The 23,409-nt window shown below is 49.2% G+C and overlaps 1 protein-coding gene and 2 pseudogenes across 2 annotated transcripts in view; 1 reads left to right on the forward strand and 2 right to left on the reverse strand.

The window, feature by feature from the left end:
• The window catches only part of FARP2 (FERM, RhoGEF and pleckstrin domain protein 2), a 135,921-nt gene that overhangs the window by 4,079 nt on the left and 108,433 nt on the right, over positions 1–23,409 (reverse strand). The window contains exons 19-22 of the mRNA XM_011996370.1: positions 15,589–15,719; positions 7,872–7,940; positions 7,073–7,162; positions 719–801 (exon numbers count right to left, since the gene is read on the reverse strand). Coding sequence (XP_011851760.1) covers positions 719–801; positions 7,073–7,162; positions 7,872–7,940; positions 15,589–15,719 — 373 coding nt within the window. The remainder of the gene's footprint in view (positions 1–718; positions 802–7,072; positions 7,163–7,871; positions 7,941–15,588; positions 15,720–23,409) is intronic.
• Positions 2,360–2,881, forward strand: LOC105551215 (annotated as a pseudogene). The gene has a single exon (XR_001007835.1). The product of XR_001007835.1 is annotated as a 40S ribosomal protein S12 pseudogene (transcript).
• On the reverse strand, positions 12,595–14,655 carry LOC105551230 (annotated as a pseudogene).

Raw genomic sequence — 23,409 nt, forward strand, 5'->3', positions numbered from 1 at the left:
TGATACTGAAATGCAAGATTGGCCCTGGTTCATGATTAAGTGAACATTTCCTGGTAGGAACTGAGTGCCCTGTGCTCGCTGATGCTGGCCAGGGCGCTGTAGAGTCGGAGCTGAGACTCCTCACAGAGCACAGTGTGGTGCTGGTGACCGTGCAGGGGTCCCTGCATCCCGGCCACCAAATGAGCTCAGTGTCATCCTTCTGTTGATCTTATCTGGGGAGGAGGGAGCTGTTTCCACTTGTTTCTGTGCCATAGCCTGGTCTGTCTCACACGAGTCTATACCACACTGGGACTGGGAGGCAGTGTTTGGCTGGGCTGGGTGTAAGCTGCCCTGCTGGGGCTTTGATCACTAGCTGCTGGCACTTCTTGACGTGAGGGTTGGGGAAGCACCTGTGCCCTGGGAGACCACAGGAGCCTGCCCACTCACCCACCCCGTCTTTGGAGGCACTATGAACCAGAGGGCAGAGGGAGCAGCTCCACAGCACTGGAGTCTGCCACTTGTGGGATGTTGTCAGGGTCAGCAAGCAGCCCTGCCCCTGACAAGGGCAAGGCTGCTCCTTTGGTTGCATAACTTGGAAGCAGAGCTCAGAGTCAAAGGGGGCACAACCCCATGAGGCTCCATGGCCCCTCACAGCTCAGAGGACTCAGAGGCTCATGGCAAGGAAGTCCCCACCCCTCCATCCAGGGCTGCTCAGGATGGAGATATGGAAGACCCTTACCTGGCTGCCACCACGACTGTTTTCTGAGCTGCGTAGATGGTGAAACAGTGTGGAACAGACCACTCATTCTCACTTTCTTCTACCTGTAGGTGGGAGAAAAGGTCCAAATCTTGTGGCCAAGAAGGAACTGACAGCCTAAGCCTGAGCAGGACACAAGGTGACTGCTGGCAATGCTAGGTGGGGCTTGGAAGCCCAGTGCTGTCCAAGTGCACACAGACTACAAGAGGCCAAGGAGGACACTGGCATCCTTGCGCCATGGCAGCTGCACCCCAGGGGGTGAGCCATGGGCCAGAGGGCACCCAAATACTCACCGGGGGGTCCAGCACTATTAGCTGAAAATCAAGCAAAGGAAAAAACATTGAGCATTTTCATTATCCAAAAGGGAGTTGGACAATTCATTTATGAACCAAAGACCAAAACCTAATAGAGCTAGATTCAAAGAAAACCCACTGGGGATTAATTTTAATTATAAGTGGTTAGATGAAATAATTCCAAAATAAAATATTACCAAATCTAATCTAAAAGCACACACAAGGAACTGTCCCATGATCAAGTAAGGTTGTTTTGGGAATGCAAGGATGGTTCGGCATCAGAAAGCTGATTGATAACACTCATCCCATCAGAAGTCAGAGAGAAAAAGGGAGATCAATTCTCTACATGCTGAAAATGCCTTTGCCAAAATCCAAGGTGTTATTTCTGATAATACCTCTTAGAAACAGAAGGAAACTGTGTTAACATGATAAAGATGATCTTTTCAAGCCAAGAGCCATCATCCTCCCCTTAACAGTCAGGAACAAGGGCCAGTTCTCTGTCCCCAGGACCAGCCAGTTACCAACAACTCCACAGAATGGACAGCTTCCCTATGCAGAGCCTGATACACCAACCAAGCCTCTCACTGGACATAAAAAATCTGAATCAGCATAAGCAAGGGCAGGCAAAACATTGTCCAGATGTCAGTCTTCCCCTAAGTTAACACAAAAATTTATTGCAATTTCAACTGAAATCTCCACGGTGTTTTTGGAAGGAATTTGTCCAATGGCTTAAAAGATTACTTGGAAGAATTAAATGCTTGAGAATAGCAAAGAACATTTTTTTAAAAGGAGGCAGAATAAGGGATGGAATGTGTTCACCCAAACAGTGACTATCTCATGTGACACCACTAACTAGAGAGAGTGGACTGATGCTGGGCAGACAGGAATGGAGCAGAACGCCCAGAAAGAACGAGTGCAAAGACAAAGGCTTCCATTTGATAAAGAGTCTTTGACATCACTGAGAAAATGAAGGATTCAACAAATAGTGGGGAGAAATGTTACATCCCAATCTAATATCTATCAAAACAAATTCTAGGCTGGGCGTGGTGGCTCACAACTGTAATCCCAGCACTTTGGGAGGCTGAGGCGGGCAGATCACAAGGTCAGGAGATCAAGACCATCCTGGCTACTATGGTGAAACCCCATCTCTACTAAAAATACAAAAAATTTGCCACCTGTAGTCCCAGCTACTCGGGAGGGTGAGGCAGGAGAATGGCGTGAACCCGGGAGGCGGAGCTTGCAGTGAGCCGAGATCACACCACTGCACTCCAGCCTGGGCTACAGAGCGAGACTCCGTCTCAAAAACAAAAACAAAACAAAACAAAAACCCCTCTTTCCCTGCCGCCGCGGAGTCGCACGGAGGCGGAGGCTTGGGTGGTTCAAGATTCCGCTTCACCCGTAACCCACCACCATGGCCGAGGAAGGCATTGCTGCTGGAGGCGTAATGGACGTTAATACTGCTTTACAAGAGGTGCTGAAGACCGCCCTCATCCACGATGGCCTAGCACGTGGAATTCGCGAAGCTGCCAAAGCCTTAGACAAGCGCCAAGCCCATCTTTGTGTGCTTGCATCTAACTGTGATGAGCCTATGTATGCCAAGTTGGTGGAGGCCCTTTGTGCTGAACACCAGATCAACCTAATTAAGGTTGATGACAACAAGAAACTAGGAGAACGAGTAGGCCTCTGTAAAATTGACAGAGAGGGGAAACCCCGTAAAATGGTTGGTTGCAGTTGTGTAGTAGTTAAGGACTATGGAAAGGAGTCTCAGGCCAAGGATGTTATCGAAGAGTACTTCAAATGCAAGAAATGAATAAATCAATCTTTGGCTCACAAAAAAAAAAAAAAAAAAAAACCCAAAAAACAAAAAACAAATTCTAGGGAGATTAATTAAATGAGAAAAATGAAACCATAAAAAGGTGCTAATATAATACTGGCATGGGGAAGAACTTCCTGAGCCCATACAAAGGATAGAAACCCTCAAGGAAAAGACAGCCAGAGCTGACCCTGATAGGCCCTGATTTTTCAACTTTATGGTGGTGTGAAAGTGATAAGCATTCAGTAGAAACTGAACTTCAAGTGCCCATACAACCATTCTGTTTTTCACTTCCAGTATGGTATTCAATAAATTATGTGAAATATTCAACACTTTGTTATAAAACAAGCTTCATGTTAGATGATTTTACCCAACTGTAAGCTAATGTATGTTCTGAGCACATTTAAAGTAGGCTAGGCTGGCCAGGCGTGGTGGCTCACGCCTGTAATCCCAGCACTTTGGGAGGCAGAGGTGGGTGGATCACAAGGTCAGGAGATCGAGACCATCCTGGCTAACACAGTGAAACCCCGTCTCTACTAAAAAATACAAAAAATTAGCCAGGAGTGGTGGTGGGTGCCTGTAGTCCCAGTTACTCGGGAGGCTGAGGCAGGAGAATGACGTAAACCTGGGAGGCGGAGCTTGCAGTGAGCCAAGATGGCACCACTGCACTCCAGCCTGGGCAATTCTATCTCAAAAAAAAAAAAAAAAAGGGTAGGCTAGACTAAGCTATGATATCAGATAGGTTAAGTGTATTAAATGCATTTTCATTTCTTTTCTTTTCTTTTCTTTTCTTTTTGAGGCAGAGTCTTGCTTTGTCACCCAGGCTGGAGTGCAGTGGTGCGATCTTGGCTCACTACAACCTCCGCCTCCCGGGTTCAAGTGATTCTTGTGCTCAGCCTCCCGAGTAGCTGGGACTACAGGTGCCCACCACCACACCTGACTAATTTTTGTATTTTTAGTAGAGACAGGGTTTCGCCATGTTGGCCAGGCTGGTCTCAAACTCCTGACCTCGGGTGATTCGCCCACCTCAGCCTCCCAAAGTGCTGGGATTACAGGCGTGAGCAACTGTGCCCTGTTAAATGCATTTTTGACTATGATATCTTCCTCTTATAATGGGTTTATCAGGACATAGCCCTATCGTAAGTTGAGGAACGTCTGTTTCAATTCACACCTTCAACAAGCATTTGCTGGGTTCCTTATATGTGCCAGATGCCATTCTAGAGTAAGAGAAACACAACCCATCAAGATGGAGTTTAAATTCTACAAGGTAAAACCAAATTGCAAGCAAAGTAAAAAGGCAGTTACTAACTGAGAAAATAATTTCTGACTTAATAGGGTTGGTGAGCATTTTTACCATGTAAATATTTCACTAATGTGCACAAAAACTCACAGACCAATGGAGACCAGAGTGACCAGCAAGTTGAGTGATTCCCAAGAGGAAAAGCACGGAATGCCAGGACACAGGGACCAGGCTGGCCTCCCCGACAGTCCACAGGGACGAAAAGTGAGACAACGGGGCTGCTTGATGGGGCTGCTCGCCTTACCCACTTGGGAAGAGTAAGAGAGATGGGTGCCTAGCACTTTCCATGGTGGAGGGAAAGATGCATGTTTAGACCTAGCTCCTGCCGGTGGGCAGGTCAGTTGGCACAGGTGCTCCAAAAGCAATTTAGCAGGAGTGCCCAAGGCCGTAAACACCTTTGCTCAGACAGATCTACATTTTGGAATTGATCTGAAGGACATAATTAAGGATGTGCAGAAAGACAGAGACCCAACAATGTTACAGTCCTCAACAACCAGCCACAGCCAAGCATCCAATGACAGGTGACTAGTTAAATGAACTGGGGCTGCCATGAAAGGAAAGGAAAACCAGTGCCCTGACAAAACAGCCCGTGGATGATGGCAACTGTGCAGCAGATGCCTATAGCCATCACTGCTGAGTGGTACAATAATGAGGGAGTTCTTTTTTTTTTTTCCTGTGGGTTTTTTTTTTTTAATTTGAGACAAGGTCTCACTCTGTCACTGGGACTGGAGTGCAGTGGTGCAGTCACAGCTCACTACAGCCTTGACCTCCTGGGCTTAAGTGATTCTCCCACCTCAGCCTCCCAAGTAGCTGGGACTATAGGCACACACCACTATGCCCGGCTAATTTAAAAAAAAAAATTTTTTTTTAAAGATTTGACTTCGCCATGTTTCCCAGGCAGGTCTCAAACTCTCAGCTTCAAGCGATCCTACCATCTTGACCTCCTAAAGTGCTGGCATTACAGATGTGAGCCATCGCACCTGGTCAGTGATGAGTGATTTCTATCTTATATTTTCAATTATTTTTTCTATAATAAAGGTGTAATTTTTAAAAGTATACTTTAAAACAAATGGGGTCTGCTTCCAGTGGTGGCAGATGAGCTAATTCAATCTGACCTCCTCTTGCCTGAAAAGTGGAATTACATTTTACAAACACTTGGCCGGGCGGGGTGGCTCACGCCTGTAATCCCAGCACTTTGGGAGGCCGAGGCAGGTGGATCACGAGGTCAGGAGATCAAGACCACCATGGCTAACACAGTGAAACCCCGTCTCTACTAAAAATACAAAAAAATTAGCTAGGCGTGGTGGCAGGCACCTGTAGTCCCAGCTACTCAGGAGGCTGAGTCAGGAGAATGGTGTGAACCCAGGAGGCAGAGCTTGCATTGAGCCGAGATTGCACCACTGCACTCCAGCATGGGCGACAGAGCGAGACTCCTCTCAAAAAAAAAAAAGAAAAAAAAAAGAAAAAAAAATTTACAAACACCTGCCTGAGGGTTTTGGTGCTCATTGTCAGGAGGCGGCAGTGCAGAGGGATGAGAGTGGACAAAACCCTTGAAGAAAGAACAGGAAAAGAGGACCCCAGGGAGGGAGGACCCCACTGGTAGAGGAAGGACTCTAGGGAGGAAGGATCCCAGGGAGGGAGGACCCCAGGGAGAGAGGACCTCAGGGAAGGAGGACTCTACTGGGGGAGGGCCCTGGGGGAGGAAGACCACAGGGAGGGAAAATCCCAGGAAGGGAGGACCACAGGGAGCAAGGTAGGACCCCAGGAAGGGAAGATCCTAGGGAAGGAGGACTCCAAGGAGGGAATATCCCAGGGAGGGAGGACTACAGGGAGCAAGGGAGGACCCCCGGGGAAGGAAGATCCCAGAGAGGGAGGGAAGATCCCAGGAAGGGAAGATCACAGGGAGTGAGGGAGGACCTCAGGGAGGGAGGAAGGAGCCGAGGGAGGGAAGATCCCAGAGAGGGAGGGAGGACTCTAGGGAGGGAAGATCCTAGGAAAGGAGGACCCCAGGGAGAGAGGACCACAGGGAGGGAAGATACCAGAGAGGGAAGACCACAGGGAGTGAGGAAGGACCTCAGGGAGGGAGGGAGGACCCCAGGGAGGGAAGATTACAAGGGAGGATCTCAGGGAGGGAACATCACTGAGAGGGAGGACCACAAGGAGGGAGGGAGGACTACTTTAGCATTGTAGTCAAGGCAAATAAGCCAAAAGGGATAGGGCAGAGTTGGGGATTAGAGCCCCTAGGTCCATGGCACCCTAGGCAGGAGGCCTGGCAGGGCCATGGGGAGAGACAGTCACTGTGATGAGGTGTCCTGGACCGATGGCACATCCTTATGGCAAGTCCTGGACTTGGCTACCTGTCTGTACCGTTCCAGGCCTAGTGCAGGGACACACTCAGGGCAAGTGGACAGAGCCTCTAGAGCTGCATGAAAGTCTCCCCATGACCTGAGAACAGTATTTCCATCGAACACAAGCAGCAAACCACGAAGGACAAAGTTGATGAACTGGATCACGCTAAAATGAGGAATCTTTGCTCCCATCCCAGGCATGTGCCTACGTGGGACAGAGGGCTGGTGTGGATGTCACACAGCCTGAGGAAGATGCTGCTGCAGAGGCTGACTCTAAGCTTGCAGGGAGCAGGCCTTGTCCTGCCAGGTGCTGACAGGGACCACAGGCTGAGTCCAGGTTTCCCTAGAAGGGAATGATGGACTAGAGACAGGGCAGTTTGAGCATCAATAAGAACAATGACCATGGGGGTCAGAGACAACCAACAAGGAATGCCCACCAGGTGCTGCTCCCAGTGTGGCCAAATACTCAGCAGGTACTGCTCTCAGTGTTGCTGGGTTAGGATTCACCTCTGCAGGAGACAGGTGGGTGGGGCCCAGCCCAGCACCACATGGAAACCCCAGGCAGGGTGCAAGACCACTCACCAGCATGCCTCGGAGGGGAAGGAGGCCCCGGATCCGGAAGTGGCTGGTCCCTGCGACTCCTTTGCTTGTGTACAGCAACATGTCTGAGAACTGAGAAGCAGGAAGCTTTACATTCATGAACTTCACAAACAAGTGTCTTAATGGTCAGACCAACTTAGACTCTGGCTGCTCATCATGTGGACATCAGATCTATTCAGCTTGCTGGAGATTTCTGGCAAAAAGGGGACTTTTATTCATTCATTTGGTCATTTTTGACCAGAGGCAGGAAGTGGCCACAGGAACCAGTACATCTGCTGGGTTGGCTCCCAGCTAGCTTGGCTGAGAAGCTGGAGGCAGTAAGGAATTCTGGCGGGTGCTGACTCAGTTACCTCCTCATCCACATGGTTCATGCTGGAACCCACTAACTGGTAGGAACAAGGACATGCTGGGAGGGGCTTCTGGGCCAACAGTGAGCCTGTCCCGACTGGCCATTGGGCAGTCAGTAGCACCTTCTTGCAGCCACATGTATATGGACTTTACAACCTTTTGGCTTCTGTTTGTCCCATAGTCAGGTGCTCAGAACCTGGAATGAGGAGGGAGGCTGGCCCCGGGGTGGGCGGAGAAGCTGTTTTCTGCTTCTTCCCACTCTATGACCCTCCCCTGGCCTCGTCTGACTCCAACGCTACCCACCTGCACCAAAGCCTCCAAGTGCTAAACTACACAGAGGCCAAGGGACTGCCGCTGCACGTGGTATCCCTAACAGAACTGCTGCCCATCCCCCTTGGGGGGGAAGCACAGCTTGAGTGGGGAGAAAACCTACCAGAAAGAACATCCTCTGCTGCAGGCCCTTCTTGGTGAGCTTGTGAAGGCAGCCCTCACGGATGAACTCCTGAAAGACAGAGACAGAGTCCCCTTTGAGCTGGCTGAGGGCAGCTGGCGGATGCGCACTAGCCGGGCCGAGGGTCAGTAATAGCCTTGTGGCCGCTTGTGCTCCTCTGGCTGCTCCTCCCAGTGAGGGTCCTCTAGTGGGGCCTCCCAATGGGGCTCCTCTACCCTCAGCAGTGCCTATGATCACCAGGTCCTGTCTTGGTGCCAACAAATTCAGTCTTCAAATCATCTACTGAGCACCTGCCCTGGACTAGGAGCCCTGGAGCCCTGACACAACCAAGAGGTAGAGCCCGGGGTATTGTTCTTGCTGAGAAGAAGCTGCTGGAGGGTTCAGCCACAAAGATGTCATCTGAGATCCGCTTTGAAAAAACTGGACAGGAGCAGGTTTGAGAATGGGAGGAGGAAAGGAGGGTTCTCCTAGGTATTCAAATTAGCCCCTCCCCACAGGGCATTAGATAAGAAAACAGAATCCTGCCAGCGTCAGACACCTGCGCAGATAGGGTAAGCGAGAGTCCTGGGAGCCCCTTGAATTCCTAACCTGGACTGCTCTGGAGCCCTTCCACCGTTTGTTCCTTTCAGACAGACAGGAGGAGCAGCAGGTGTCCAGAGAATGTGTCAGGGGCCCACTAGTATGAGCAGCCCCAACATACTGCGTGAAGGCGCAAGGAGGAACACACTACACAGATAATCCTCACAGACATGTAGGATGAAAAACCAGCCCAAACAGAAACGTCCACCCCACACAATGAGGAAGTTGGTCATATGGATGCATTTGTGTAACTGGATGAGGCTGGTAACTAAGCTTGGGGCTCTCACTCCAAACCTGCCTCCCAGCCCTACTCTGAGAGGCCACAGGGGCATGACAGGGAGCCCTGGAGACCACACGCTGAGGTCCCTGTGAGCTGCTGGCAATTGCTTGGCCCTGGGAGTGGCAGTTCCTTCCAGCCACAGGCAGCAGCATCACACTCAGAGACCCCAGCACTGGCTGAGCAGCAGCCCCCTCTCCAGAGCCCCCACACAGGATGTACGTCCCAGACCCAAGGGATGCCTTCTCCACCATGCACTGGCCCTGCTGCCAGCTGTGAGGCTCAGCGCTATGGGCCTTTGACCAAGCTGTCAAATTTGTTCCCCAGCCCTAGGGTAGTACCTGTGGCTCACAGTTCTGCCACCTCCCTGACACTTCACAGTTCTTTTTACCCTTTGGCACCTCATCAACTTTATACCTGGTTAACAATCCTTGCTATTACATCCTCTGCTCAAATAACTGGCATGGTTTCTGTCTCCTGACTGACACACATATTTAACTCAGGAAGACATGAAACTCTGGGCTATACAGACATGACTTTAGAGATTTTGACTAATAATAACAAATTATTATTTGAATTTGCACAGCATCTACTTCATGCAAGGCCCAGGGCTGAGCAGCTGACATAGATTCCTTGTTCATTCTCAAGACCTCCTGCCTCAGAGAGGTGGTGCAGCCTGCCCAGGACACACAGGAAGTGTGGTGAGACTGAGTTTGATGCATGGCTCAAGAGCCTACACCTTTGCCACTGTCCTATGTAGCTACTCTCAATTGTCTTTTCAGTGACAGTTCCCTGGGCCACCATCTATAAGACCCAGTGACAGTTCCCTGGGCCACCATCTATAAGACCCTGCACAGAGATTACTAGGAGAAATAATGGTATGTAACATGAGCCCTACTTCCAGGAGTTCCCAGCCAGCAGCAACAGCTCAACGCTATGCAGCCAAGGAGAGAAACAAAAGAGTGGTGGTCCTAGCACCCGATCAAAGCCCAGACTCCTGAAGTGGGGAAGGTTTCCTGTGTATTCCAGGCTAATTCATTTCTCCAAGCTTGCAGTTCCACATTTTCAATACCTTCTTCTAACAAAGCTAACACAGAACATGATTCATACACATGCTTCAATGCACATGTGTGTGCTGAGACAGGAAACATCTCCATGTAATTTTTAAAACAATTTTTTATGTTGAGAGTATTGAGTTCAAAGCAAAAAGCACTAGTGACAGAAAGTAACTGTCCCAATAGACATATAGACCATGGGATAGAATCAAGAGTCCAGAAATAAATCCATATGTTTACAGTTCATTGATTTGTTTTTGTTTCTGAGACAGGGTCTCACTCTGTTGCCCAGGCTGGAGTGCAGTGGTGTGATCACAGCTCACCGTAGCCTTGACCTTCTAGGCTCAAGCGATCCACTTGCCTCAGCCTCGGGGGAAGCTGGGACCATAGGTGTGTGCCACCATGCCAGGCAAATTTTTTTTCTTTTTTTTTGGAAGATACAGGGTATCAGTATGTTGCGCAGGCTAGTCTCAATCTCCTGGCTTCAAGTGATCCTTCTGCCATGGCCTCCCAAAGTGCTAGGAATACAGGCTTAAGCCACTATGCCTAGCCCCCACTGATCTTCTACAAGGGTTAAAAGACAGACAATTCAATAAATGGTGCCGGGAAAACTGGACATCCACATGCAAAATAATAAAGTTGGACTCCTACGTTCCAGTATACACAAAAACTAACCCAAAATGGATCAAAGATCTAAATGGAAGAGGTAAAACATAAAACTATTAGAAGAAAAGAAACAGAAGGGTAAATCTTCATACCCTGGGTTAGGCTTTCTTTCTTTTTTCATTTCTTTTTTTCATAAATACACAATTTTGTTTGCTATTTTCAGGGGAAACTTAGGCATTAAACTGTAAGCTGATAAAATACTATACTCAAATTTTAGTGAATTAAATCTTAGTGATTTTAGTGAATTAAATCTTAGTATCTTTAAATTAAAAAAAAACACAAGCCTATCTATTATATCAAAGTCAAAAATCAAACAATGCTAAGGGGCCAGCAGCTCCCCAGAGAGTACACTCTGAGGGCCCACAGTGGTTGCCTTCCTCCTGAGCTCTGCTGGGGAGGACAGGGTCATCCCATGGCTAAGTCTGACCTCTAGAAAGGCTTTTATAAATTGTCTAAGCCAAACATTTAACAGCATACAAGAGACCTTACAAAAAGGAGGTGCTAAGTCCTAATGCTGGAGAACTTGGTTAATCAGGTTATTGGCAAAGAAGAAGATGAGGCCTAGGCAAGAAGTCTCCAGAAGCATTGGAAACCAGACAGTGTCAGAGCCTCTGAGCTGCACATGGGCAGCTGGCGGTCAGTCTGCACAGTGCTCCTTGGGAAGCTGGAGTTCCAGAAACAAAGAGCTTGGAGCCTGCCCTGCACACCAGGTCCCCAGACTCTGACAGGTCCCCACAACCAGCTGAGAAAGGTCTGTTTTCAAAGGATGTGGGCAGTGGTTTCTAAAAGAATCCCATCAGCTCCCATGTCATGTTGGGTGGAGCCCATGAAGGTCGACTGAAGTCCCAAACATCCCAGAAAGGCTGCACAGTTATACAAAGAAAATGACAGAGTAGTGAGAGAGAGGCATTTGTGATGCTCCATAAACATCCCAAATTTTCACTGTGACCCAGACCTTCAGCTCCAGAAGCCAGCAGACAGGCCTCCAGCCCAACCTCTATGCCAGGTGTGACATAGCACTGACAGGCACCAGCTCCCCCATGAGCCCGCAGAGTGGGGGACAAGGCAACACTGCTACCTCATGATAACGGGTTGAACAGATCACTCTCAACGCAGCAATCCTTGTGGGCATTTCCAGAGTATAAACCCTGGGGAGTCTATCCACACTGAAAAGGGGTATAAAGTTCTCTCGCCTGGAAAACACAAATTGAAAAGCCTTGACTGGCCGGGCGCAGTGGCTTAAGCCTGTAATCCCAGCACTTTGGGAGGCCGAGACGGGCGGATCATGAGGTCAGAAGATTGAGACCATCCTGGCTAACACAGTGAAACCCGTCTCTACTAAAAAATACAAAAAAAAAACTAGCCGGGCGAGGTGGCGGGCGCCTGTAGTCCCAGCTACTCGGGAGGCTGAGGCAGGAGAATGGCGTAAACCCAGGAGGCGGAGCTTGCAGTGAGCTGAGATCCGGCCATTGCACTCCAGCCTGGGCGACAGAGCGAGACTCCATCTCAAAAAAAAAAAAAAAAAAAAAAAAAAAAAGAAAAGCCTTGACTGTCCCGGACTGAGTCAGGCAGGATCATAGCCTGTGTCGGAAAGAGGCCTGTCCTTGAAACGGTGCCAGGAAGTAGTGATGATGCAGAAGCCGCCTTTGTCAGGAGCTCTGTGAGGTTGAGAGCAACCAGCGATCCCACCTGGGAGGCAGAGCTCCCGACTGAGTCTAGGGCCTGGCAGCCAGACCAGAGGCCACAACCTGCTGGACGCCGATGACGCTGTGGCCACTTCCTGCCAGTGAAGCCCAGGCTGCTTTTACAGACTATGTGTAGCACCAAGAACTCTGTCCTTTACATGATCTTCAGGGATTGAGTGGGCTGACTGGGAGCATCTGTCTCAGTCTCTAGCCCCTCTCAAGAGACAGCACCCACCTGGCTGCCATGCTCCTCCCCTTGGGGACACCTGGCCTTGGACAGCTGGACCTGTCTCTCACCACCCACCTCAGAGGCAAAAAAGGATTCACACACAGATCTCTAGAAAAATGATCAAAAGCAGGTTCCTTCTCGCAGCCAAGCTTCCTGGACATGGTAGTTCATTGCATCTTGGGAAAGAGTAAATCATTTTTTCATACTGTGTCCCTCACATCCTTGAACCTTGTTCTTGCAAAATCTTGGTCTTCTTGCTGGGTTCACTGGCCATACTGTATGGGGTATTGTGAAGTTCCTTGGACATCACATAGAGGAACTTGGCCTGATCTTCATTTCCATAGTTGTAAGAGGAGCCAATGCTAACCAGTTGTTCAAACTTCTGACTGTCGGACATGGTGGACACCATCTGTGTGAGTTCCTCCTCCTGGCACTGAAGTACATGGTACACATGCTTCATGGGCACCTGTGATGTTTTGTTCTCTTGTTCTCTAATTTTATCCTTTACAAGTTTTATTAATGAGGTGATATTGTAAAATTCTGCTTTCTCCAACACTCTTTCCTCCGCAAGATCTTTGTTAATCACCAGCTTGCCATGTCTCAGGTAGTTCAGCACAGGCCCGAAATAGGTGGGGTCTCTGACCATTAAATAGGCAACAGTTTCATCCTTGTCAGGGTTAGCCTAGTATAAGCAGTACAGGAAGTATTTCAGGTCCTGGCACAGCATCTGCTGGGTGGTGAGGAAGTAGGTGCAGCCAACGCTGAGCCAGACCCATTTGGACATGCTGCTGGGTGCTGGGCCAGGGTGCTCTGAGTCCTGCACTACAGCAGCACAGGTCGACCCTACCAGCCCTGCCCCAAGGTTGCACTGGGCAGGTGGCAGTGCTCGCAGTAATTCCTTTTTTTCTGAGACAGGGTCTTGCTCTGTTGTCCAGGCTAAAGTGCAGTGGCGGGATCATAGCTTACTGCAACCTTGAACTCTTGGGCTCAAGCAATGCTCCTACCTTAGCCTCCCGAGTAGCTAGGACTACAGGTGTGTACCACTACGCTTGGCTGACAATAGTTTCTTAGATATAACATCTAAGACACAAGCAACTAAAGAAAAAAATAGATAAATTAAAACTTTTCATGTTGTAAATGAAGGCCACCATCAAGAAAGTGAAAGGACAACCCACACAATGGGAGAAAATGTTTGCAAATCATAGTCTGATAAAGGTCTATAGCATTCAGAATATAAAGAACCCTTAAAACTCAACAGGTTGTCTTTTACTTTTGGGTTTTAAGAGTTCCTAGCAAATTCTGAATAAAATAAAAGGTAGGCAAAGGATCTGAACAGACATTTCTCCAAAAAAGGCCTACAAATGGCCAATAAGCACATGAAAAGATGCTCAATGTCATTAGCCATCAGGGAAATACAAATTGTAACCACACAAGACAGCATTACACACTCACTAAAATGGCTAGAACCAAAAAGTGACACACAATGTGGAGAAACTAGAAGTCTCATACAAGTTGGTGGGAATGAAAAATGGTTCAGTCACTTTGGAAAACAGTTTGGCAGCTCCTCAAAATGTTAAACATGGAATTACCATATGACCCTGCATATGGTATATACTCAAAACTGAAAACCTAAGTCCACACAAAACTTGTACATGAATGTTCCCAGCAGCACTATTCATAACAGCCAAGAAGTGGAAATAACCCAGTGTCCATCAGATGAGTGGAGAGACATGTGATACATGCATGATGGAATATGATTCAGCCACAAAAAGGAACATGAGGCCGGGCACGGTGGCTCATGCCTGTAATCCCAGCACTTTGGGAGGCCAAGGCAGGTGGATCACAAGGTCAAGAGCTTGAGACCATCCTGGCCAACATGGTGAAACCCTGTCTCTACTAAAAACACAAAAATTAGCTAGGGGTAGTGGTATGTGCCTGCAGTCCCAGCTACTTGGGAGGCTGAGGCAGGAGAATCACTTGAACCTGGGAGGTGGAGGTTGCAGTGAGCCAAGATCGCACCACTGCACCCCAGCCTGGTGACTGCACCTTTAATTTGAGAGACTGTCTCAAATTAAAAAAAAAAAAAAAAAAAAAGGGAACATGAATGAACCTTGAAAAGATTATTCTGAGTGAAAGAAGACAGTTAGAAGAGGCCACAGTAATGTATGATACCATTTCTATGAAAGGCCCAGACAGGTTAACTCCTTAGAGACAGAAAGTAGATCAGTGGTTGTCAGGGGTTAGGGAGCAGAACGAGGTCCCCACAGAACAGCATCCCCACCCAGACAGGATTACCTCAGAACAGAGTCCCCTGAGAACAGGGTCCCCTTCAAAATAGCGATGGGAAGTGACTGTTAATCGGTGTGGGGGTTTCATTTTGGGGTGATGAAAATGTTCTGAATTAGATACTGATGGCTGCATAACCTTGTGAAGATACTAAAACCCACTCAATTATACATTTTTTGTATGTATGTATGTGTGTATGTATGTATATATGTATGTATTTTATTTTATTTTGAGACAGAGTTTCGCTCTTGTTACCCAGGCTAGAGTGCAATGGTGTGATCTTGGCTCACTGCAACTTCCACCTCCTGGGTTCAAGCGATTCTCCTACTTCAGCCTCCTGAGTAGCTGGGATTACAGGCATGTGCCACCACGCCCTGCTAATGTTTTGTATTTTTCTTAGAGACAGGGTTTCTCCATGTTGGTCAGGCTGGTCTCAAACTCCCGACCTCAGGTGATCCGCCTGCCTTGGCCTCCCAAAGTGCTGGGATTATAGGCGTGAGCCACTGTGCCTGGCCGTATTTACCTATTTTTAATGGAGACAGGGTCTTGCTCTGTTGTCAGGCTGGAGTGCAGTGGTGTGATCAGGGCTTACTCCAGCCTCGACCTCCTTGGCTCAAGCAATCCTCCCATCTCAGTCTCCTGAGTAGCTGGGACCACAGGTGTGTGCCACCACACCCGACAATTCTTTTTTTTTTAATTCTCATAGAAACAGGGTTTCCCCGTGTTGCTCAGTCTGGTCTTGAACTCCTGGGCTCAAGCAATCCTCCCACCTCAGCCTCCCAGTGTTGGGATTACAGGTATGAGCCACTGTGCCTGGCCAAAATTATACATTTTAAAAGGGTGACTTTCGTGGTATGTAAATTATATCTCAATTAAAAAAACAAAGTAGCTCAAAAAACATTCCCAGAGTAAGGTCACTCACCCTGCCAGGAGCAATGAGGTTCTCTACGCCCACCAGGTCCCGCTGCAGCTCCGTCAGCTTCTGCAGGTTCTCCAGCCGGATGAGAATGTGCTGTAGTGTGGTAGTCACCTCTGTGATGGCCTTCAGGGCATCTGTGTAGAGAGACCCCTCAGTATAGGTGTACAGGCAGTGGTGTGCACAGCACCCTCCACCCACCACCTTGTGACAAAAACCAGCATTCTAAAAGGCAGTTTTAATTAGAAGTACATCCTACTTGACTTCTTATAGCAGCGGTCCCCAACCTTTTTGGTACCAGGGATAGGTTTCATGGAAGACTATTTTTCCACAGACCAGGGGTGGTGGGAATGGTTTGGGGATGAAACTGTTCCACCTCAGATCATCAGGCATTTGTTAGATTCTCATAAGGAGCACACAAACTAGATCCCCCAAACGCGCAGTTCACAATAGGGTTTGTGCTCCCCTGAGAATCTAATGTTGCTGACCTGACAGGAGGAGGAGCTCAGGTGGTAATACAAGCAATGGGGAGTGGCTGTAAATAAAGAGAAGCTTCACTTGCCGCTCACTCACTTCCTGGTGTGCGGCCTGGTTCCTAATAGGCTATGGACTGGACTGGTACTAGTCCATGGCCAGGGGTGCTGGGGATCCCTGCCTTATAGGACTTATAGGACTGCTGCCTACTATGTGCAGCCACCAGGTGCCTGCTCCTGCAGATATCCCTGAGGCCTTCAGGTTGTTCAACCCAAACTGTTGGCCAGCCCATATTCTGGTTTGGCAAAAAGAATAGGCTTTGTAAATAATGATTTAATGTTATGGGTAAGGCAGTATTTGCTCTTAAAGGAAAATGATTTATTGTACTTTAAAGGCTAAATGATTTGCACCTTCAAAGCAATTGTAATTTTCTCTTTTAACCAGGAACAGATGCCAATTTTATAGTTCAAGCAAAGGTAAAAGAAAGTTTATAATCTGGACAGGAAACTTAAAACACAAAGTTATACCAAGAGTAGTCTGCCCAGCTCTGAGGCCATGCTGAGAGTGGTGGTGTAGCGTAGCTGAGCCTGCTCCCACCTCTGATGATGCCTGGAGCACAGGGTCTGCATCCTCCTTGCTGGAATCACTCATGGGGACCACCTTCCCCCTTCTTTCTTTTAATTAATTAATTAATTAATTATTATTATTTTTTGAGACAGGGTCTGTCTCCCAGGCTGGAGTGCAGTGGCATGATCTTGGCTCACTGAAACCTCTGCCTCTCAAGTTCAAGCAATTCTTGTGCCTCAGCCTCCCAAGTAGCTGGGACTACAGATGCCCACCACAACACCTGGCTAATTTTTTGCATTTTTAGTAGAGACAGGGTTTCACCATGTTGGCCAGGCTGTTCTCCCGCTCCTGACATCAGATGATCTACTCGCCTTGGCCTCCCCAAATGCTGGGATTACAGGCGTGACCCACCATGCCCGGCCACCTTCTGCCTTGTTTCTATCATGACTCCCTCTTACTTCCGGGCCACAAAGCTTCTCCATGACAAGGTCCACACCCCTCACCCAGCACTGCCCAGTGCTCAGCTCTAGCCCTGGGAAGATTTGTTAGCATGAAGTCACCTGACTGTTCCAGCTCTATCCTTTCCAGTGGGGGTGACAACAGTACCTTACAGCTTTCAGAAGATAAAGTCAGAAAAGAATGAAGTACGTGAAGAGATCATCATTGACAAACAAAATTGACTGACAAAATTCACTTTCCGTCAAAGACACCTGCATGACACTGAAAACAAGGAAGAACTTCAGTGAATCCAGCATAGGTCTTGGCAGCTACCAACCCTACTGCTCTGTGCAGATTTCTAAGCTCCTGACCCCAACCCCTGGCTCTCCCAGGCTGGCCATCCCGCAAGCACTTGGGTCTGAGCCCCTCCTTCCAGACACCATGTCAGGCAGAGACTCATCATGACATGCCCATTCGCTGCATGGCTGCTTGAGTCCACTCAAACAAGCACCAGTGCCACCCTGCCCTCAAATACTGACTCCACAGAGTGCAGGGCTGGGAGCCTGACTGCCACATGGACGCTGTGCTGTACCTCGGTAGGGACTGGCGGCTGCTGGAAGCTCAGGACACATTTTGGACCTGATGGCATGATAATGATCCTATACATCACCTGATCTGCCTTGATATTCTCCACAGAACCCGCAGAACAGGGTCTCCACAGAGCAGTATCCCCTGCAGAACAGGGTCCCCTCAGAAAAGGGTCCCCCTCAGAACAGGGACCCCATAGAAGAGCATCCCCCACAGAACAGGGTCCCCTCAGAGCATGGTCCCCTCAGAAGAGGGTCCCTTCAGAACAGCATCTCACTCAGAAAAGGGTCCCCTCAGAACAGGGTCACTATAGAGCAGTGTCACCATCAGAAAAGGGTCCTCACAGAACAGAATCCACATAGCACAGGATGCCCACCAAACAGAATCCCCCGTAGAACAGGGTCCCCTCAGAAAAAGGGTCCTCACAGAACAGGATCCCCACAGAACAGCATCCACCTCAGAACAGGGTCCCCAGAGAATATAATGCCCTCAGAACAGGGTCCCCTCAGAACTGCATCACCCTCAGAACAGAGGCCACATAGAGCAAAATCCCCCTGAGAACAGGGTCCCCACAGAAAACGATCCCTTCAGAACAGGGTCCCCACAGAACAGGGACCTCTCAGAACAGCATCCCTCTCAGAATAGGGTCCCCTCACAACAGCATCCCCCTCAAAACAGGGTCTCCCTCAGAACAGAATCCCCACAGAACAGGATCCCCTCACAATGGCATCCCCCTCAGAATAGGATCCTCTCAGAACAGGGTCCCCTCAAAACAGCATCACCCTCAGAACAGGGTCCTCTCGGAACAGCATCCCCCTCAGAACAGGGTCCCCTCAGAACAGCATCCCCCTCAGAACAGGGTCTTCTTAGAACAGGGTACCCATAGAACAGGGTCCCTTGAGAATAGCATCCCCCACAGAACAGGGTGCCCTCAGAACAAGATCCCTTCAGAGCAGAATCCCCACAGAACTGGGTCCCCTGAGAACAGCTTCTCCCTCAGACCAGAGTCCCTTCAGAACAGGATCACCACAGAACAGCATTCCCCTCAGAAGTGTCCTCTCAGAACAGGATCCCGCTCAGAACAGGGTCCCCCTCAGAACACGGTCCCTACAGAACAGCACCCCCCTCAGAACAAGATCCCTCTGAAAACAGGGTCCCCTCAAAACATCACTCCTCTCAGAATAAGGTCTCCACAAAACAGAATCCCCATAGAACCGGGGCCCCTCAGAACAGGATCCCTTCAGAATAGGGTCCCCTTAGAACAGGATCCCCATCAAAACATGCTCACTACAAAACAGGTTCTCAACAGAATGGTCCTCACAGAACAGGATGCTGCACAGAACAGGGTCCCTTCAGAACAGCAATCCCCACAGAACAGGTTTCCCTCAGAACAGGATCCCTTTAGAACAGGGTCCTCTCAGAATAGGATCCCCACAGAACAGGGTCCCCTAAGAACAGCATCCCGCTCAGAACAGAGTCCCCTCAAAACAGGATCACCCTCAGATCAGGGTCTCCTCAGAACAGGGTCTACACAGAACAAAACCCCACAGAACAGTCTTTTCACAATAGCATTCCCTTCACAACAGGGTCCCCTCAGAACAGGGTCTACACAGAACAAAATCCCACAGAACAGTTTCTTCACAATAGCATTTCCTTCACAACAGGGTCCCCTCAGAACAGAATCCTCACAGAACAGGGTCCTCACAGAACAGGGTCCTCACAGAACGAGATGCCCCACAGAACAGGGTCCCTTCAGAACAGAATCCCCACAGAACAGGGTCCCCACAGAAGAGAATCTACCTCAGAACAGGGTCCTCAAAGAATTGGATCCCCCACAGAACAGGGTCCCCTCAGAATAGCATCTCCCTCAGAATAGTTTCCCCTCACAACAGGATTTCCCTCAGAACAGGGTCCCCACAGAAAAGGGTCCCCTCAGAACAGGATTCCCACAGAACAGAGTCCTCTCAGAACAGCATCCCCCTCAGAATAGGGTCCCCTCAGAACAGAGTCCCCTCAAAACAGCATCACTCTCAGAACAGCATCTACACAGAACAAAATCTCTACACAACATGGTCTCCTCAGAATAGCATTCCCTTCAGAACAGGGTCCTCCCAGAACAGGTTCCCCACAAAACAGGGTCCTCACAGAATGAGATGCCCCACAGAACAGGGTCCCTTCAGATCAGAATCTCCACAGAACACCATAGAACAGGGTCCCCTCAGAACAGGGTCCCCACAGAAAAGAATCTCTCTCAGAACAGAGTCCCCTCAAAACAGCACCCTCCTCAGAACAGGATCCCCCTCAGAACAGCATCCCCCACACAACAGAATCCCCACAGAACAGGTTCCCCTGAGAACAGTATCTCAAGGAATCCGAGCAGGATTCCTTCAGAACCGGATCACCACAGAACAGAATCCCCTCAGAACAGGGTCCCCCTCAGAACAGAGTCCCCACAGAAGAGGTTCCCCACAGAACATGGTCCCCTCAGAACAGAGTTCCCATGGAACAGCATCCCCCTCAGAACAGGATCCCCCTAAGAACAAGGTCCCCTCAGAAAACAGTCCCCTCAAAACAGCACTACCCTCAGAATAGGGCCTCCACAGAACAGAATCCCCACAGAACATGGTCCTCTCAGAACAGGATCCCGACAGAACGGGTTCCCTTCAGAACAGCATCCTCACAAAACAAGATGCCCCACAGAACAGGGTTACCTTAGAACAGCAACCCCGGCTGGGCGCGGTGGCTCACGCCTGTAATCCCAGCACTTTGGGAGGCTGAGGCGGGTGGATCACGAGGTCAGGAGATTGAGACCATCCTGGCTAACACGGTAAAACCCCGTCTCTATTAAAAATACAAAAAAACTAGCCGGGCGAGGTGGCGAGTGTCTGTAGTACCAGTTAGTCGGGAGGCTGAGGCAGGAGAATGGTGGGAACCCAGGAGGCAGAGCTTGCAGTGAGCCGAGATCGCACCACTGCACTCCAGCCTGGGCTACAGAGCGAGACTCCGTCTCAGAAAACAAAACAAAACAAAACAAAAAAACCAGCAACCCCCTCAGAACAGGGGAACAGGGTCCCCACAGAACAGGGTCCTCACAGAATCAAATCCTCCATAGAACAAGGTCCCATTAGAACAGCATCCCCCTCAGAACAGGGTTTCTACAGAACAGGATCCCCACAAAACAAGGTCCCCTCACAACATCATCCCCCTCAGAACAGTATCCCCCGCAGAACAGGTCCCCATAGAACAGGGTCCTCACAGAATAAAATCCCCCACAGAACAGGGTCCCCTCACAACAGCATCCCCCTCAGAACAGTATCCCCCGCAGAACAGGTCCCCGTAGAACAGGGTCCTCACAGAATAAAATCCCCCACAGAACAGGGTCCCCTCACAACAGCATCCCCCTCAGAACAGTATCCCCCGCAGAACAAGGTCCCCTCAGAATGGCATCCCGCTCGGAACAGGATCCCCTCAGAACAGTATCCCTTTATAACAGGGTTCCCTCAGAACAGCATCCCCCTCAGAACAGCATCCCCCTCAGAACAGCATCCCCCTCAGAACAGGACCCCCCCTCAGAACAGAGACCCCTCAGAATAGAATCCTCCTCAGAACAGGGTCTCTTCAGAACAGGGTCCTTGTCAGAGCAGAATCCCCCACAGAACAGGGTCCCCTTCAGAACAGCATCCTCCTCAGAACATGTGCCCCCATGACACTATTCCCCCCTTAGAACAAGATCCTCTCAGGGTAGTGTTCCCCTCAGAATAACATTCCCCTCATATAAGAGTCCGATCAGGGTAATGAGCACCCAGGACAGAGTTCCCCTCTGAATAGGGTCTCCTCAAAATAAGGTCCTCTCAGAGCATCCCCTGTGAACAGCGTCTCTTCAGAACAGGGTCCCCTGAGAGCAGCATCCACCTGAGAGCAGAGTCCCCACAGAGCAGTATCCTCCTAAGAACAGAGTCCCCACAGAATAGAGTCTCCTCAGAGTATGGACCCCTCAGAGCAGGGTCCCCCTCAGTCCAAGATCCCCTCAGAGCGCATCCCTATCAGAACAGGACCCCCAGAGAGCAGTGTCTCCCTCATAACTGAGTCCCCTCAGAAAAGGGTTCCCCTAAGAACAGTGTTCCCCTCAAAAAAGGGTCCCCCTCAGAAGAAGGTTCTCTTAGAGTAGTGTTTCCCTCAAAACAGAGTCCCCCCTCAGAACACTGTCCCCTTCAGAACAGAGTCCACCTCCAACCATGGTCCCCTTAGAATAGAATCTCCTCAGAGCAGTGTCCTCCTTAGAACTGGGTCCCCTCAGCACTGGGTTCCCCTCAGTCCAAGATCCCTTCAGAACACATCCCCATCAGAACAGAACCCCCTGAGAGCCACATCCCCTTGTAACTGAGTACCTCAGAAAAGGGTCCCCCTCAGAACAGGTTCCCCCACAGCAGCAGGCAGAGCAGGTGCGTGATAGAACAAATCAACAACATACACTTAACATCCAGCACCCTTGGAAACTCTCATCAAAATGAAGGATAAATAAAATTGCAAGGCTGGCTTCTGTCAGCCCCAACAAATGTACTCCCTTTTGTCCAAGAGAGTTCTATTCAAGTTTTCAGGAAGACCAAGAGGCTGGTAACATGTGCACACCAAAGGCCATTTTTGAAGAAGGCCCTTCTTGACAAGCATTCCTGTGTCCCACATTTGGGGAGTGGGGTCATGGAGGGAAAGGAGCCTGCCATAGTGTCAGCTGAGAATGTTTCATCAACTGGGCTCTCACTGCTCTCCAGAGATGGCTGAGGTCTGAAGCAAACCTAGGGAGGCTGATGGTTATCAATGTTCTGTTGAATTGACAACCTCAAAGCACTTTCACAAACACAGCTTCACAGAGGTTTTGCACCAGTCTATAAATTTTACTGATGAGAAACCTGTCATGTTGTGAGGTACAGGAATCCCTCCAAAATCCTATGTCCCTCAAGCACATGGTAGACGTGGCCAGAACCCGGGCCCCAGTCTTCTCCACGGCATGTCTTCCCTGGTCGCCCGGGGTCCAGGCCACCCTCTGCTCCAGCACTCTGCCTACCTAACTACTGTGGTATAATGACTGACAACAAGAAACATTTTAAACATGGTGTGGTTATTTCATGTTTTTCTTAAAATGTTTGAAAATGTTTTCTATAATTTTGTCCTCCTTCTTTTTAGCAAACATGAAACATTTTCTTCTAGAACGAAAAGAAAGAGAATCATCAACACTTTATGATCCATTCTATTTCTTGCTAATTAGAAAGCATCCTTATTTATATCCATTCATGGCTATGGGAAACCAGCTAGAGGAAATGCTAAGTAATTTTTCATCTATTTTTAATGACAATGATAAAATTTACTTGTAAAAACATCCTGATGTGGTGGCTCACACCTGTAATCCCAGCACTTTGGGAGGCTGAGGCAGGCGGATTACGAGGTCAGGAGTTCAAGACCAGCCTGGCCAACATGGTGAAACCCTGTTTCTACTAAAAATACAAAAATTAGCTGGGTGTGGTGGTGGACGCCTATAATCCTGGCTACTCGGGAGGCTGAGGCAGGAGAATCACTTGAACCCGGGAAGAGGAGATTGCAGTAAGCCAAGATTGTGCCACTGAACTCCAGCCGGGCGACAAGAGTGAAACTACATCTCAAAAAAAAAAAAAAGTCTGGGTGCGGTGGCTCACACCTGTAATCCCAGCACTTTGGGAGGCCGAGGAGGGCAGATCACGAGGTCAGGAGATCAAGACCATCCTGGCT

Source organism: Mandrillus leucophaeus, unplaced genomic scaffold (assembly GCF_000951045.1).
Source record: "Mandrillus leucophaeus isolate KB7577 unplaced genomic scaffold, Mleu.le_1.0 Scaffold510, whole genome shotgun sequence".
In the NCBI taxonomy this organism is placed as follows: Eukaryota; Metazoa; Chordata; class Mammalia; order Primates; family Cercopithecidae; genus Mandrillus; species Mandrillus leucophaeus.